Below are 17,850 nucleotides of genomic sequence, written 5' to 3'. Positions count from 1 at the left end.
GTACGTGTGTTCGTAGGGGTGAGTATACATGCATGTTGTGTGAGCGTCTACATTGTACTACGTAGTTCTCAAAAGAAAAACAATCAGGTGTGTGCACGTGGCCATGGTCGTTGTAGTACCGTGCACGCACGAGTCTGGTGGGCGGACGACCTGGGGTGGCTGGGAGCCCGGTGGGCTGACGGCCTGGTGGTACTAAATAGCGCTGTCCTATATAAGGAAACTAAATTTAGCGATATCCTCAGAAAAAGGCTGAACTAATATAATAACATAGACCTAAAATGCACAGTGCCCGTAGAGCTAACATTAATAATAGCTATAACCCTCGAAAAACATTAATAATAGCTATATTTAGCACAGGTAATCTTTAAGTACAACGATGGTTGTACATCAAGACCAACTGGACCATCACAAAAGTTATTCCCCCAAAAAAAAGGAATGCAAGCATTGATCCTATTGGCCCAAAAGTGCAATAAGCTAACAAAGGTCTAGATGAATCAAGACAAAACTAATTATGCATAACTTGGGGATCCATGCTGAGAAACAGGTCATCAATATGTTATTTCATCTCTTTAATTTAAAGCTGCTTGTGCAATGTCTACTATCGCGTTTCATAAAGATTTCAGGCACAAGTCTATTGTATTACATCTGGACTCCTGTTGGCACCATTGCATCACATCACATTAATTAAAAAAAAGACGGAAATCCTTTTCTTCAATCGACTGAAATCGAAGTCGATTTCAATCGACGAAGCACATGAAGCAGCAACAATGGTGTGGGCGGAGTGGTTAGTGTTTCGGGCTGTTGGGGGAGGGAAGCATTTATCACTGCCAGACTTTGAAAAGGGTTTGTTGGGGGTGGCAGGCGGATCACCGGCGTCCCAAGCGAGAGAGCACCTCCTCCATAGCAGAGAGCCCCTGAAGGTGTAGAAAAGAAAGAGGTAATAATATAAACAAGCACAAGTGCAGAAAACTTGAAATTCAATTCGTAGGGCGTCGAAAATTGCGTCTTACATTGGCGGGTAGACCAGCAAAATCCTTGAGTACTCCGCGGATGGTGTCGGACGACACAGCCAGCATTATGTGCATAGTGATACCCACTTTGGTAGCCATGCCAATGACACCGTGTTTGTCAACTACTGGTCCACCCGACACGCCATTGGTGCTAACGCAGTTCAGAAGTATCAGTTCGTGCACTACACCACCTTCTTCTCCGATGATTCGTTTGCCAGCCTCCTTCCTGAACTCCTCGAGGAAATCTTCAGGAACCTCCCTTCAATTTGAGTAGACAAACGTAAAAAAAAAAATGTGTGTATATATATATAGTAGCCACCGGTGAGCAGGATTGTTGATTTGTACACAGAGACAAGTGAAGGCCTACCGGATGCATCCCGGTGAAGTAGCTGGCAGCCTTGCGAGAGAGATTTCATCCAACATGCCTTCCAGGTTGCGGTACCCAATTGTAACTGCAGGCTCGTTGACTTGGAGTGGAGACGTAAAGTTGAGCGCGAGAGAGAGCTCACTCCTCAGCCCTGGAACGCGGAGGACGGCAATGTCTGTGGTGTCCTCGCTCTTGATCACTGTAGCTGCAAATTCTTGCACTCCGGCTCCCACCACCACCCTCCTTATGCGCACGGACACGGCATGTTTCACCACGTGGTGACACGTGAGGACGAGTGAACTGGGAGGTCCATCCTTGATGACGAAGCCGCTGCCATACGACATGGCTGGTTCGGTGTCGGGTGGGGATGGTGGCCTCTCGACGATCACGGCCACCACGCTCTTCCTCGAGCGCATAGCTCTCGAGAGAACCGCGTTACTGGGCCGTGTCTTCATCCTGCTGTCGTCCTGGTTCTGTAAGAGGGAGGGAGGGAGTGAGACTTGGGTCGGGGTCGCGAGGCCCACCAAATAAAATAATACAGCCCATAGAAGGAAGCCAATTTGCTAAGGAATTCAGTTGCAGGCCCAATACGACCCAATTCCAAATAAATGACTAAACCAAGTAATAATAAGAACGGATTAAGCAAGCATTGGACATCACTACACTCTAACCTAAGCTAGGGTCTAGGGGTTTTGGAGCGGGCGAGGGCCGAGGCCCTCCTGCTCCTGCTCCTGCTCCTCTCCGCCTCGCCGTCGCCGGTGGCCGGCCGGTGGGGAGTGTGAAAAAAACAAGAAAAAGAGGAGCCTTTCTTCGAGCTCGAGTGGTGGTATCGCAGATGCGTTGGCGAGGAGGCCCCAAACGGCGGGCCAGCGAACCCGACCGTCCGTCGCCGGTGGCCCGCCGGAGATGTGGATCGGCCGTTGGGGAGTGTAAAAAAAAAAGAAAAGAAAAAGAGGAGCCTTTCTTCGATCTCGAGCGGTGGTGTCGCAGATGCGTTGGCGATCGAGCAAGGCCCCAAACGGCAGGGCAGCGAACCCGACCGTGGCGGAAGGAGTCGCATTTCCGACAATGCAAACCGGCTCAAAAAGATGGAGGGGGTGGTAGGGAGGGAGGCGATACCTCCATCTATCACGGCGGGCGGGCGGCTTCTTCGTGCTCCTCTCTCGTCCCCGTCGGCCTCCTCGTCCTCGTCCCCGTCGGTTAGTGGAATCTGTCCGTCCGGAGGAGTGGTTTGTTGGTTTGTTTGGGGTCAAGCCGTCAAGAAGAGGGGGCTAGGGTCTTGCGAGCGCGTGAGTGGGAGGAGGGGGCAGCGGCGCCGTGGGTGACGCTGCTTGAGAGCAGCGAGCCTTTTCCGGCCACTTTGGGATTGGGAAGAAGAAAACTGGGCACGTCGGGGCCACAGGGCAGCCAGCGAAGAAGAATGGTGTATTCCCGTGAATGCCCTCATCATCCAGAAAGCAGCAACCGCATCTCTCTCTCTCTCTCTCTCTCTCTCAACACCACAGGCATGCCCGCCTGGGGTATTCCCATATGAATGCCCCAACGATCAGTTTTCTCGTTGATTCTAGTGCTTGATCGCTCATTCGCTCACCAGCAGTTGCTGACGCTGGTTAATTTCTACGTCAGGGACACCGAGTCGAATAATAATATTGGAATGCACCAGTTTGTTTTCGAATCAGAACCTAGCTGCCTGATGATGCGATTTTCTGGAGTAGTACGTAGAATTTGGCTAACTAGCCCGGTGGTCATTTTCGGTCTCCAGTGCCGCCATCTAGTCTAGTCCTACCATGCGGAGCCACTCCCAGCTAGTACTGGATGGAGCTGGGGATACAGCTAGTGTTGTCCGCCGCCGCCGCCTCCGCAACCGGTCGGCATGCAAGCTCGCTATTTAGTGCCATTTTGTTTCCAAGGCCCATGGGCCTTATGTGCAAGAGCTTCCTGCAAACCATATTGGGCTGGGCCCGGCCATGGCAGGAGTAAGAGTAATTCCCTCTTGGAGACATTTCTTGCACAGACAGACGAAAAGGAAGGAGCACCACGAAATATTAACAACCATTTCTTGATTACATACATCTAAACCGATCCACTCCAAGAAACAGTGACCACGTTACATTCCAAGGAACATAAGCAAACACTACGGCCTAGCTAGATTCTCTCTACTTGCTCGGTTTCTTTGAGAAGAATGGGTTGTATTCTGTGAAAAGTGCTTACCGGCTGGCCCGGAAGCGTCTAGCTGAGGAACAGGGGGCTGGTCAGTCAACCTCTCAGAATACTGATGGCCAACCGATTTGGAAGGAGTATTGGAAGATTCCGCTTCCTCCCAAGATTCTAATCTTTGGTTGGAAATTAAGTAATAAACAATGGGCTAGCGACGCAACGGAACAAGTGCCGAAGGAGTATAGTCCATGCGTTGGTGGGCTAGCTGTCACCATGCATGCAGTCCAGCTCCGAATGGCCATGCGGAAGCACGGGGCATTGCCGGACGAGGAACAGTTCCGTAAGGTCGAGCAAGGTGTCTGATGCTCCTATGGCGTGTCTGGCAAGTGAGAAATGATATCACACATCAATCTCGCAGTTTCTCCATTGAGGTGTCAATTATATTCGCTTTCTGAAACGCTATTGGATGGAGCTGTGCGGCATCAGACAAAACAAGGACGTGGCCGATCCGATCCGTTTGGCAAGCAGCCAGTTTGCTATTCTCTGTATGCCGGAAGGGAGGCCAAGAAGAGCAGGCAGCCCTGTAGCTGGAGGCGACCTGATCGAAGCGGGATGGCGAAAGGTAAATGTTGATGGTGCTTTCTGCAGGTCGACAGGTGCGGGAGGCATCGGGGTGGTCATCAGAGACCACAATGCTGCTTGGCGTGCGGTGCCGGGAGCAAGGGATGCTGAAGAGGTGGAGGCGCTGGTTGTTAGGGATGGGCTCCGGTATGCTGCTGAAGACCCGGACAGACCGGCGGTGCTGGAAACTGATTGCAGCTCGGTGCAAACACTGCTGAAGAACCAACCTTACGAGGGATCGAGGACCATTATGCCTAGTAGCGTAGGAGGCGAGAAGTTTGATTTCTGAGTGGAATGCTGTCCACACGAGAAGAGAGGAAATCGCGCTGCACATGAGCTCGCACAACCGGCGTTGAGATGGTAAGGGCAGTCTCAACGAAAGAAACCAGTAGTTTCTATAACACAGGATACCGCACAAAAAAAATACTGCTTTCCAACCCATGGTTTCTATGAGTAATAATTATTTCTCTTTCTCTCTCCCAACTCTATCTTCTTCCTCCAATGTGAGTGCGACACGAGCTCCCTAGAAACTGGTGGTTTCTCTCCAATGACGATTTTATGGTTTTTTGGTGCATTGGGTCAAGAGTAGACCTGATTTCTTCATGAAGAAATCATTTCTATGATTTTTGCTCTCTTTCTTCATTAATTACGTTGTCATGTCAGCGTTTTGCCTACATGGCAAGTCATTTAACGAGGATAGAAACCATCATCAATGCACCATTGGGACTGCCCTAACATGATCGATGGGCAATAAAAGAGCCTCTCTTTTCTTCGCAAAACAATAATAATAATAATTAGCTCCTCTGCATTGTCTTTTGTTTGTGCGCATTGCCATGCATTTCTTTATCGTTTCCGATCGAGAAATAAAGGTGGCTAGCGTATCCTACTCGTTGATTGTGCAAGCGAGAAGCGACTGGACATCACGACCGACCTCGCGCTAGATATAGCTATAGCTAGATCTCTTATATTCATCTCCTATAAGTTATTTTAGGAGAGTATCTTAAAATCAATTTAAGACATAAGAGAGCAAATTACCTAAAATCTGCCTCCTATATTTCTTAGGGTCTATTTAGACGTAGATATCTATATGGACATGGCAGCACAACCTGTTAAACAAGGAACGAAACCATCAATGGTCTAGACTATTTTACAGCAAGAGAGCGACCACAGGAACTCGCGGGCGAAGGTGACAGAGCGCCTCGCTCCCCCGCCGGTGGCCACTCCGGCGCCGCCGGCCACCTTGGCCCCGACGTCCACCCAGTCAACCGCCGCGGGCTGTTGCCGCCCCGTCCACCAACCTATGGAGCCGGGCTCCTGCTCGCGCCGCTCGTGGGCGGACGAGGTCGAGGCAGAGGAAGCGCCTCGGAGCCTGGTCGAACCCTCTCCTTTCGAGCTTCCTCCGTTGGCGGCGGCAGCGCAGGCGTCACTCGTACTCCGGGTGAGCTCCCTGGACCCGGACGCGGAGCCTTTCTTCGCCTCCCCGGCCAGGTCGGAGCGGCTGCACTTCACCGATTCGGAGGCGTCGTTCGGTGACTCCGACGTGCCGCCTTCGTCTGGCCGTGGTAAGGCGGTTGTGTTGCCCCGGCTGCAGCGTCGCCGTCGCCGTCGCCGCCGCCGGCCACGTCGGGGCCGCGCTCCCCGGGAGGCGCCCCGGCTCGCTCCAACGTCGTGCACCCGCCTCGCATGTCTGCCTAGCCGTACGAGGAGGGCTTCCGGGAGGTGCACAGTCGCCGGCGTTGGCGGCGCGCCGCGGTGCCGCGGAGGCCTGTGCCCGCAAACCTTGTGGGAAAGTGTTTGAGTGTTTCAACTGTCTCGCGGAGACTCACGTCAAAGCCGAGTGCACGTTCCCATCCAGGTGCTTCCGTTGCATGGAGGAGGGCCATCAGGAGCGCTGCTGTCCTCTGGGGGGCGGTCGCGTCGGAAAGCGGGGGCGTTCCCCTGGACGTGGTCCTGGGCGTCAGCGGGGGGGTCGTCGTCGGTGCTCCCCCGCACGCCGTGCCTCGCCGGCGGACACCGCCTCCGCGCGCTCGGTGTCCACGGGCAGATCGCCCTCCGTGCCCCCGGTTTGTGCGCCACCCACTCCTGAGCCGGCGGGGGCGGCGCCCGGTGATTTGGCTCCCATTGCCGCGGCTATTGATTTGGGTCGCGAGCGCCAGTGCTGGCCGGTGCCTACCACCGCGGCGGATGGGCCCCCGGATGCGGGCGGCTCCGGGCAGGCCGGAGCAGATGGTTTCGCCGCTGGGGGCGCTCTTGGTGACAACGCTGCGGGCGCCACGGATGAGGCTGGACCCTCTCGTGCGCCGGGGGGCAGGTCTGGTTATCCCCGTGCGCTGCTGCGACGGGTCGAGGAACCACCGGCGACCCCGAGGTCCGGGGCGCCGAACCCACTCCTGCAGCTCGTCGTGGTTCTGCGGACTGCAGCCTTGCAGGCGGCTGAGGATGCACTCTCGATGGCCCTGTTGGCGCTGGTGCTGGGCACCAGGCCTGCGGTCACACCGGCGGCCATGCTCCACTACCTACAGGAGTTCTACGGCATTGCTGAGGACGCCGTCTCCGTCCGCCGGACCCGACCAGATGACTTCATCGTGCGTTTTTGCCCGCCAAGAGGACCTGGACTCCGTCCTCAATCATCAGCCTCCCGCGGGCGCGCCATTTGCGCTGCGCTGAAGGCTGATGAAGTGATGAACTACAGTCTGAATGCTCTCATATTACCTCTTGTCGGGTACCAATATCAGGGGTACCCAACCAGAAGGAGCAAACGACATGTCTGCTCTACTTCCCAATGCTAGAGGGTAATCTCCGCATCACTCGAGCCCTATCAAGAGGCCTCAGGCGGGCCGACCCCTCGGGAGCAGCCTCCGCCTCGGCCGACCCCTGCGGCACAAGCAGGGGAGCGCCCGACCCCCTCGGCCTACTTCCGCTTCGCCCGAGGGACACGCAAAGCCCTCGGGCGCGACTAGAAGCCGCGTGGACCCCCACCACAACATCCTCCTCTACGGATGGGACGTGAATAGCCATGCGCGGCCAACGAGGGAACCGCAGTACGGCTCGACGTGACCCCGGTCATTCCACCACGACAGCGCCCATGCCTCTACGACAACTAGATCGCCTAGCCCTCGCTCTACGCAAGATCAGGCAGGCGTACCGCCGTCCTCGACGATATAAAAACACACTGGTCAAAGCACGGTCATAGTGCGCCACACCAGTGAACAGAGAAGACAAGAGCTCAACGCCCGTCACGTCCTTACGCGGCAGGGTAGACTGGCTGCTCTGGATAAGGATGAAAACGGCCGCGTCCGCCCCCACCCCCTTCTCGTTTCCTCGTTCTTCCTCTCCCCTTTCACCTTTTTACCACGATTGTAACCCGGGTCCTCCCCTTGAGATCTATAAAAGGGGAGACAGGGCCCGCATCTGGGGGAGGCTCCCCGGATCTCTTGGGATCTCACTCATCGTGTAAACACTCAAACTCCACCACGAACCCACAGAGACTTGGGACCGGCCCCATTTCTCGACCGTTTGTAACCCCCTACTATAAATTTGGTGCCAATAACACGAGCAGCCACAAACTGGACGTAGAGACGTTCTGCCCGAACCAGTATAAGCCCTCGTGTCCTTTGAGCACAGCCATCCGGGCCTTGACGCGCAATACACAAATTCACTAGTCGGCGGATCCGAACGCCGACAGTTGGCATGCCAGGTGGGGGACTTTTTGCGCGTCACAACGATCTCAACCACCCAGTTTCGGATGGCCACCCATCGCATCCACTTCACCCTAGGCTCCCATATCCGGTTTGGGAGCCTGGACTTTCTCTGCACCGGGGTGGAGTACGACTTGGTTCTGCTCCCTCCCTCTGTGGCGGTTGACCGTGCCGCTGGCACGGAGGAGGAGCTCACCATGCTCCACCCATTCGGGCCTGCCGGCCCGCCTTCTGACGCCAACTCTGTCATCAAGTCGATGGGCAGCCTACACCTGCGGGCCACCCTAGAGCTCCTCCAGAGTTCTGAGGCGACCTCGAACACCGACTCCTGCGAGTACGACCACGGCTAGGAAGACGTCGATTTCTCCGGGCTCGACGACTCGGGGGCTCTGTGGCGTTTCCTGGGCAACTGCGACTACCTCCTCGAGACCTCTGACTTCGGCTCTAGCGAGGGAAACGACCACCCCGCGCGAGAGCGCCTCGTGGCGGAGAGCTCGCGATCGCGACAACGCGGGCCCGACCGCTCTGGAGGTAAGGCGAGGCAGGACGAAGATACCGGTGAAGGCTCCTCCAACCGTTCGCAGGAAGGGGAGTAGAACAAGCTCGACCCCGAGGACAACGACGCCGAGGCGGAAGACGACGCCTCCCCAACTGCACTTCGAGAGGCTGCAACGAACTCAGGACCGCCAATGACAGGGTCTTCATCAACGCTCGCAATGTCACAGCTATGTCGCTTCCATCTTTAGTTTTTTCCTAGCTATCGTTATGCTTATAAAACTAAGAGTGACGTTTCTGAGATATGAGAAGTGTTATCTCCTGTCATGAGCATCCGACCCCTCTTTACATCGAGACCTCGAAGTAAGGGTTGCGGAAACTAGCACTGGGTAAAACCGGTCGGACTGTAAGAAACCTACGCCCCAACGGCTACGACACTCCTGCTCACCAGCATGACCAGCGTTTGTTCACCCGCACCTCGAACTTTGAGACCTTAGCACCAGGAGGGACCGGATCACATTTGTTTCATGAGATAGGGATACACGCGCTCGCAAACATTTTTTTTCCATCCGACCCTTTCTTACGGTAAGACCTAGAAATGAGAGTTGAGAAAACTAAACGCTGAGTAAAACTGGTCGGACCGTGAGAAGCCTACGCCTCGGTAGCTACGGTGACACTTGCTCACCAGCGTGATCAGCGCTTAGTCGCACATAACTTAAATATCTACTGCCTTGAAGAAAGTTAAGGGTTGGATCGAAGCAACCTTTCTACACGTTTAAAAAGGAAAAGTGCTCAAAAGGCACAAAAATTAACCTGCTTGTACTATTACCCGTTGGGGGCTGATTCGGCCCAAATCCTACCACCTACTTAACTAACCCCTCCGTGGGAGGACTGTGTCTGCTTTTTCATCTGCTAGGTTCCGAGCAAAGGGAGTCACGGCTGCCTCCATCGCCACTAGGTCAATGGCCTCGTAACCAGCGGTGTGCCCTTGGCTCGCCGTATCAGGGCCGCCGACAGCAAGGTCCTCGTCAGCGCTTGCGATGACAAACCAATACGTTGCCTCTACCCTTAGTTTTTCCTAGCTCTCGATGCGCTTATAAAACTAAGAGTGACGTCTCTGAAACACGAGAAGTGTTATCTCCTGTCGTGTGCGTCCGACCCCTATCATGCCGAGACTTCGAAGTAAGGGTCGCGGAAACTAGCACTGGGTAAAACCGGTCGGACTGCAAGAAACCTACGCCCTAGCAGCTACGGCACTCTTGCTCACCAGCGTAACCAGCGTTTGTTCACCCGTGCCTCAAACTTTGAAATCTTAGCACCGGGAGAGGTCGGATCGCCTTTGTTTCATATAGACAGGGATACACGCACTTGGAAACATTTTCCATCTGACCCTTTCTCACGATAAGACCTAGAAACGGGAGTTGCGAAAACTAAACGCCGAGTAAAACCGGTCCGACTACGAGAAGCCTACGCCCTGGTGGCTACGGTGCCACTTGCTCGCTAGCGTGATCAACGCTTAGTCGCTCGCAGCTTAAAACTTTCTACTGACTTATCATGAGTAAAGGGATGGATCGCAATGACCTTTTTATACACATAAAAAGAAAGGCCAGATAGCCCTTCTGGCCGAAACGAAAGTTAGGGACTCATTCAAAGTCTTTTACAAACCCGACGCTGAACTCGTCTAATTAATTAGCCCCTCGGGGCAAGATTTCTTTATCTGTCTCCTCTGCAGGGTCCCACGTCAAGGAAACCACTTCCTCCTCGAGTTCTCCTAGCTTGGCGTCAGTATAGCCCGGCGCGAAGCCCTTACTCACCGATCATCATGGGGCGCGGGCCGCCGCAGGTAAGTGGGATACGGAGTTGAAAACACTCCTACGGCCCAGTGACGCCTAGGTTTTCAAAGGCTGCCCACCTATGGGTTCACAGCCGCTCCAGGGCATCCTAGAGTGAGGGGAGGCTAAGGACGGGCCCGCTAGTAGCCAGTTTCCGAAGCGCGCAAAGCGCCACGGGCGTCCCGACCCTCGTTTTGAGTCTTGGATGATGCATGGTCCATGGTTTTTCATGAAGGAAGGCAGCGAGCCCTCGGGACCGGTCGAACGGACCTAAGAACTATATGGACCAGTCGCCAAGAACCTGGAGTCGGACACCAGCTGACCTCGAACCAGGCCCCTGCAAAGGGGATGCCAGGGCTCCACTCGAACAAGCCCGTTAGCAACTCACCGAGCACCGTGCTTCGTCCAACGAGGAAAAGCACGGCACGGCTCAACCCCTCCGTTCTAACAAATGAACACGTGAGGAGTAACGATCACAAGATGAACCAACCCCTTGACCGGACCCCTACTACTCGCGGTAGAGGAACTCCAACTTCGCTCGACTTCATTCGAACAGCGCCTGCTCAAAGGGCTGACTCAGGACCACGGGAAAGGGGAGAGAACCGAACAGCAAAACACCTACTCGACTTAACGTACCTGGCCAGCCAAGCGGATGTCATCGTGAAGGGTGGATAGCGCCAGGGATAGGGTCTAGTTAAAACTCTGGCACCCTGCCTATAGCCAGTCCCAGTATCCTTGCTCCTCGACGTCGTCCAGCATGAAAACCGGTGCCGCCTCCAGATCATTCCGATCTGACCAGGTGAGGTGCAGACCGCCCCACTGGTGGGGATCATGCCCCACCCGTACGAGGGCTGCAGGCCCCTCGTCGCGGGGGGACCGAACCTCCTCGGCCACATCGGATGGCTCGCCGTCCGACACCACCACCACCTCGATGGCGTCGGGCTCACGCGGCACTACCTTCTCTGCCCGGGACCCGCCTCTAGCGGCGGCCCTCGCCTGCGCCGAGGGGTTCTGAAGTGCAGCCTCCTTCGCTGCCACCGGGGCCCCGACGTCCGCGATAGTCTCCGCGGCTGATCCTGATGCCTCCGTCACCGGAGGAGAAGGTGTCGCGCTCTCCTTGGGGAGCGCTACTTCAGGAATGGGATCCGGCCCGAACCGCGGTAGCCTCTCCACCTCCGCCTCCAAGGGCGCTGCCCCAGCAGATGGGGTAGGGATGGATGGAGGCAGGGCAAAGGCGACTGACACCTCTCTCCCCCCACGGCGGTGGGCGCCGAAGGGGCGCTGCCAGCCGCCTCCGAGACGGAGACGGCCACGCCCAGTGGACCGCCGGCTGAGGCCTAGCCCTGCCGCCTCAGCGCCTTCCGCGCCATGAGCAGGGGGGCAATGGATTGAGCTCTCCCATGGGACGACAAGTGTCGGTACCACCAAGCCTTAACATAAAAGAACAAAAGGAACACCTCTTACCTTTGCGCCGTAGGTTGGGGGCATTCTGCACCGGCCCACTAGAGGTCGACCCTGCCACGACAGGGCAGGGCCTCTTCTTGGCCACCACCGTCCCTAGGGCAGATACGCACAAGGGGAATGCGCCCTAGGGCAGCACCGACAGGACCACTCCGCTCGATCCAAGCCTTTGGAGGAGTGTCCCACCCCTCCAAAGCCTCGAGGGCTACACCCGGTGGGTGTGTTCGCGCACACCCACCGGATGACCTCTCCCGAGGGTAGACCACTGATGTGTACTCAGCCCCAGGCGCGACGTTCAGCCATCCTTAAGTCTGTGAAGAAGTGACTCACTCCCCCACAGGCTCGGGGCTACTGTCATGTACCAATATCAGGGGTACCTAACCAGAAGGAGCAAACGACATGTCTGCTCTATTTCCCAATGCTAGGGGATAATCTCCGCATCACTCGAGCCCTATTAAGAGGCCTCAGGCGAGGCCGACCCCTCGGGAGCAGCCTCCGCCTCGGCTGACCCCTGCGGCCCAAGTAGGGGAGCGCCCGACCTCCTCGGCCTACTTCTGCTTCGCCCGAGGGACACGCAAAGCCCTTAGGCACGACTAGAAGCCACATGGACCCCCACCATGACATCCGCCTCCACAGATGGGACGTGAATAGCCATGCGCGGCCAACGAGGGAACCGTAGTATGGCTCGACGTGACCCCGGTCATTCCACCACGATAGCGCACATGCCTCTACGACAACTAGGTCGCCTAGCCCCCGCTCTACGCAAGATCAGGCAGGCGTACCGCCGCCCTTGATGATATAAAAACACAATAGTCAAAGCACGGCCACAATGCGCCACACCAGTGAACGGAGAAGACAAGAGCTTAACGCCCATCACGTCCTTGCGCAGCAGGGTAGACTGCCTGCTCCGGATAAGGATGAAGATGGCCGCGTCCGGGCCCCCCCCTTCTCGTTTCCTCGTTCTTCCTCTCCCCTTTCACCTTTTTACCACAATTGTAACCCAGGTCCTCCCCTTGAGATCTATAAAAGGGGAGGCAGGGCCCGCATCTGGGGGAGGCTCTCCGGATCTCTTGGGATCTCACTCATCGTGTAAACACTCAAACTCCACCACAAACCCACAGAGACTTGGGACCGGCTTCCTCTCTCGACTGTTTGTAACCCCCTACTACAAACTTGGTGCCAATAACACGAGCAGCCATAAACTGGACGTAGGGACGTTCTGTCCGAACCAGTATAAACCCTAGTGTCCTTTGAGTACATCCATCTAGGCCTTGACGCGCAATACACACATTCACTAGTCGGCGGATCCGAACGCCGACACCTCTGCTATTCTAATTTATTTATTTATTTGTGGTGCTTAGATATCAGTATAATGGTATAGAATTAATGGTCAAATAAAAATAATCTGAGGTCTATGGTATACTTGAATTTAAAGTTACTAGTGCCTCTGCAGTCTTTTCCACATATGTTAAAACAGTGATGTTCTAAGTTCAGTTCAGAAAATTTTATTTGTGAGAATTGTGACCTCTCTGCCTTGCTGTGCACATGTGATGTTCTCATGAGACATAAGATATAAGTTACTAGTTTGGTACCGGTAAAAATGCTGGTTCAAGACCTGTCACAATGTTTGCAAAAAAAAATCAAAACATTGTTCGTGCAATAGGATTAATTGGCTCTGTGATGAGAAATATGAATGAAATTAGGGGAAATGGTTGGGATGCTCTTTTTAAAGAGGTAAAGGAGTTTTGCCTCCTCAACAACATAGACATTCCTAATATGGAAGATATGATACCAGTTAGAGGTCGTTCGAGTGGTGCTAAATTAGTGAGTTACTACCATCATTTTCATCATGGAATTTTCAATGTTGTGATTGATCAAGTTTATTGTGAGTTAAACAATCGATTTCCAGAAAGATCAACTCAACTCTTGAGATGTGTCGCTTGTCTTGAACCGAGGGATTCTTTTGCCAACTTTGAGGTACAGAAGTTAGTTAAGCTTGCTAAGATTTATAAAGATGACTTCTGTGATTATGACTGCATAAAGCTTGCGGGTGACCTTCGTATATTCATTGATGAAGTCAGAAATGATGATAATTTTGACACTTGTACTGATCTTGGTAACCTTGCTGAGAAGATGGTTCAGACTGAAAGACATACAACTTTTCCTTTGGTGTATCGTCTCATTGAACTTGCATTGATTTTGCCGGTGGCAACAGCAACAGTTGAAAGAGCATTCTCTGCTATGAAAATTATCAAGACCGAACAAAGAAATAAAATGAATGATGATTGGCTGAACCGTAGCATGATGTGCTATATTGAGCAGGATTTGTTTGCGTCGATTGAAGATGAAAAAATTCTAAAGCGCTTTCAAGGCTTAAGAAACCGTAAGATGAATTTGCCAAACGATAGCTCAAGGTGCGTGTCGTTTACTTGTATTAGTCTATTTCAATACATAATGTTATCTTGCTTTATAAAGGGCTAATATGTTGAAATTTTTTATGTAGAATTGAGGATGTCGGTACAAGTGGTGTTAAATCATGAAGGCATGTATAGTTTTTTTTGTCATGACAGACTCTTAATTTGGTACTTTCCTACCTTCAATGTTCTACGTATTGTATAATTATTTGTGTTCTTTGAAAAATATGTTATATCTAATAGTGTATGGCTAGTAAGATTTTAAGCCTTATATTAGTTAGCCCGGGGCGGAGCCCGTTTCTAGATCCGCCACTGATCTCTGCTATCATGTTAGGAACAGACGTGTTTGTTTGGAATGTTCGCGGAGTTAACTCGCGGGCGCGACGACCTTTGATTATGTGTGTCTGTCGGCTGACGCGGCCTCTCTGGTGGCATCATGGTCGCGTGGTGCCGAGATGTGTGGTATGTGCCCAGACAAGTCGCCCGGTGTTTCTCGCTGATGATCAGCCTAGACAACGCGACTTCCAGCACTGGACAGTGGTCGCTTGTCGCTGTCTATGGTCCGGTCGATCACCACCTCAAGGCCGAGTTCCTTCTTGAGCTACGTGCAGCACGCGCTGACTGCGCCGGCCCGATGATCCTTTGTGGAGACTTTAACATGATCTATCAGGCCGCGGACAAGAGCAATGACCGTCTCAACCTCGGTTCCATGCGCCGTTTTCGTCGTGCAATTGATGACATGCAAGTCGATGAGCTCTACCTCCATGGCAGGTTGTTCACCTGGAGCAACAAACGTCGTCGCCCGACGTTGGAGCGCATTGATCGTGTCGTGGCTAGAGCTGTTCCCCAACCACCATCTTCGGTCCCTATCCTCGGACTGCTCGGACCACGCGCCAATACTGCTGCAGCTCAACTCGGAACCGTGGGTCAGGCGAGGCCAAGGTTCCGTTTCGAGGCGTTCTGGGTGCGTCAGCACGGTTTTGAGGATGTTGTTCGGGACTCGGGAGGCATGGAGCTGCAACATCAACAACGTTGATGCTTGCTGGGCGCTGGACCATAAGCTCAAGAGCACAACAAAGGCGCTAAAACAGTGGAGCGCAAAGAACGTTGGCTGTGTGAGGTCGCAGCTAGCTGTTCATGGCCAGAGAACTCATCGGCCAGTGCAACGCTGCCCAGGAGACAAGATCGTTGTCTGAGCAGGAGATCCTGATGCGCGCTGAGCTAAAGAGGCAGAGCCTTGGGCTGGCGTCATTGTCCAGGACGCTCGCGCGTAGGCACAGCCGTTCTAGGATCAGATTCCTCGAAGAAGGTGACGCGAATACCAAGTTTTTTCCACCTGCAAGCCTGCCATAGAAGTCGCAAAAACCGTATTCCTGCTCTGGAGCACGAGGGTCGATGGTTCTCGACTGAGGAGGAAAAGCAAGACCTCATCTTCAATTAGGCCCCGTTTAGATTGCAAAAAATTTTGGCCAAGCCCAAATTTTTTTTTGACTTCGGGCTTTTTGGAACTAAACGGCAGCCAAAATTGTTTGGCCTGGTACTGTTCACGGTGGGGTGTTCGGCCTGGCACTGTGCGGTTTGGGAGGTGTGAAGGACGCCTGGTACCCCGCACCCACCCCTTATCCATTCATCACGCTCGCCCAACACTGCCCCCCTATCCCTCACTCTCATCCACTCTCGAACCCTAGCCCCCCGTCGCCGGTCACTCCCTCCCACCACCGCTGATCTCCCGCCATCCCAATGCCGCCGCACAGATCCACGAGCTACACCACTAGATCCACCTCGTCGGAGTCCGGATCGAGGACCACCTTCGCGCGTTCGGTGATGGAAGGACACGACGGCAACGACATGAACGTCACCGGCTACAATGGCGACCACGGCATCGACGGCGCCGGCCACGGCAACAACGCGCGCACCAGGGATTTCCTGGCGCCCGGTAATCCCTAGGGCCATGCCGGCGGTAGCAGCCTCTTCCCCGACGCGGCACAAACCTTCTCAGGTTCAAGCAGATTCAACCAGTCCCGGCTGGGGTTGGAGTCGCTGGATCTCAACGCCGACGAGGACTGGCCGCAGATGCAGGCCTACGCGGGCTACATTTAGGGGGACAACGAGGTCCCCCCATGGCTCCCACCCCCATCCGCGTGACTTCCCGCAACAGTGCGCGCAACCTCGGGTCGAACACTGCCATCGCCGGCGGAGGAACATCCGTTGGAGGCGGCTTCGTCCCTCCTCTATCTCCTCCACGAGGAGGCGCTGGTGGCCATCGCAGGGGCCGCAGTGCGCGTGTACGCGGGCCGGGGCCAGCCATTCTTGATGACAACTTCAATCAAGACGACAACACTCAAGCCCCGCGAGTCCCGGTACAAATTCCACTCCCTTTCTCCTTGATCTTCTGTTTCGTAGTAGATCTGCTGAGTTACATGCATGTGTCTAGGGTGCTATATGTATTATTTAGTTGCTCTTGCTATGAGTGTTCTGTGATACAAATTTAAGCTACAACAGTTGTAGATATTGATTAACCTAGCTTAAGTGTTTACCAAATGGTTTAATCTCTGTACATGTCGTGAACTGAAACAAGCATCATTTAGGCTATGAAACACAAGGCCAACTGGATTGTACCAAACACTAAGTTCTGTGACATATGGTGCCATGAAATTGCCATTGGCAATTGTACCAAGGGAGTCATGAGCAAGACTGGGTGGAGGGACCTCATAAGGAGGTACCAAGCAGCAACAGGTTTGGTCCATGACAGGGAGCAGATTGCTGGTAGGCTAAGGCAGCTCAAGGCCCAATGGGCATTCTGTAACAAGCTCCGCTACGCCTCTGACTTAGGCCGTAGCGACGATGGAACTGTTGAGGCCACTGATGCATGGTGGAAAGCAAATACCAACGTAAATGATCTATCTATCTCTTCTGAGTTTTAGCACTTACTAAGTAAAACATTGCATAACAAAGGATTTCATATTGCAGGGGCAATCTGATTTGATGAAGTTCAGGAAAGGTTTGCCTGAGTACTTAGATCAAATGGACAAAATGTTTACTGGAAACACAGTAGATGGCTCCACATCTTTTTTTGCTGGTGAAAGTGGTACTATTGATTTGGATGGTGGAAGCTCTGATGAAGAGGCAGCAGATGAAATGGAAGACTAGTTGACCCCACTTAGCATTGGCAACAAGAGGGCCAGCAGCACAAGCACCACTGCATCCAGCCCACGCAAGAGGTCCAAGAGCCCAACACTGAGGGCAATGGACAACAACATGAGGACACACAATGAAATTGCCAACCGTAGGCTCTGCCTAATGGAGAGCATGTTTGAGCACAGGAAGCAAGAGGACCACAATTCACGGTCGGCCCTTAGCCAGAAGATAGACAGGGTCACCCAGATAGCAAGGGAGATGGGTATAAGTGCACAGACTCCAACATTGTTCAGGGCCCTGTACAAGATCATCCACAATGAAAGTGATATGGACTTCTTCCTTGCCAACAGCCCTGAAGAAAGGATGATCATCATCGAGCAAGCTACGCCGGTCGACCCATAGACCATCTTATCTTATTTTGTCTATGAATTGAAGTTCATGTCGTAATGGTGTCCTCAAACAATGTCGGCCATGTCCTATGTCATATGAACTAAGTCTGTACTGCATGAATGTGTGTTTCAACTATGTTTGTGATGTTTCTTATTTCAACAACTTAAATGTAGTAATGTTTGGTGAACTTCAAGTATGGTGACCATTTGAACTATGTGATGCATGGGTGAGAGTGAATGGCAAATGTCAGTGAACGTAGTCATGCAT

At 53.5% G+C, this 17,850-nt stretch overlaps 1 protein-coding gene and 1 pseudogene across 1 annotated transcript; one reads left to right on the top strand and one right to left on the bottom strand.

The window, feature by feature from the left end:
* LOC136511587 (uncharacterized) overlaps positions 1 to 17,850 on the top strand; it is a 240,639-nt pseudogene that overhangs the window by 221,428 nt on the left and 1,361 nt on the right.
* Positions 829 to 2,502, bottom strand: LOC136513543 (uncharacterized). The gene is made up of 4 exons (XM_066507516.1): positions 2,497 to 2,502; positions 1,378 to 1,940; positions 1,011 to 1,269; positions 829 to 914 (listed from the first exon to the last, which is right to left on the bottom strand). The coding sequence occupies exons 1-4, from the start codon at positions 2,500 to 2,502 to the stop codon at positions 867 to 869; spliced, it is 876 nt and encodes a 291-aa protein (XP_066363613.1). The 3' UTR covers positions 829 to 866.

This window comes from Miscanthus floridulus, chromosome 16 (genome assembly GCF_019320115.1).
Source record: "Miscanthus floridulus cultivar M001 chromosome 16, ASM1932011v1, whole genome shotgun sequence".
Taxonomy (NCBI): Eukaryota; Viridiplantae; Streptophyta; class Magnoliopsida; order Poales; family Poaceae; genus Miscanthus; species Miscanthus floridulus.
Note: the sequence above shows the minus strand (reverse complement) of the source record. Positions and strands in the feature narration are given on the sequence as shown.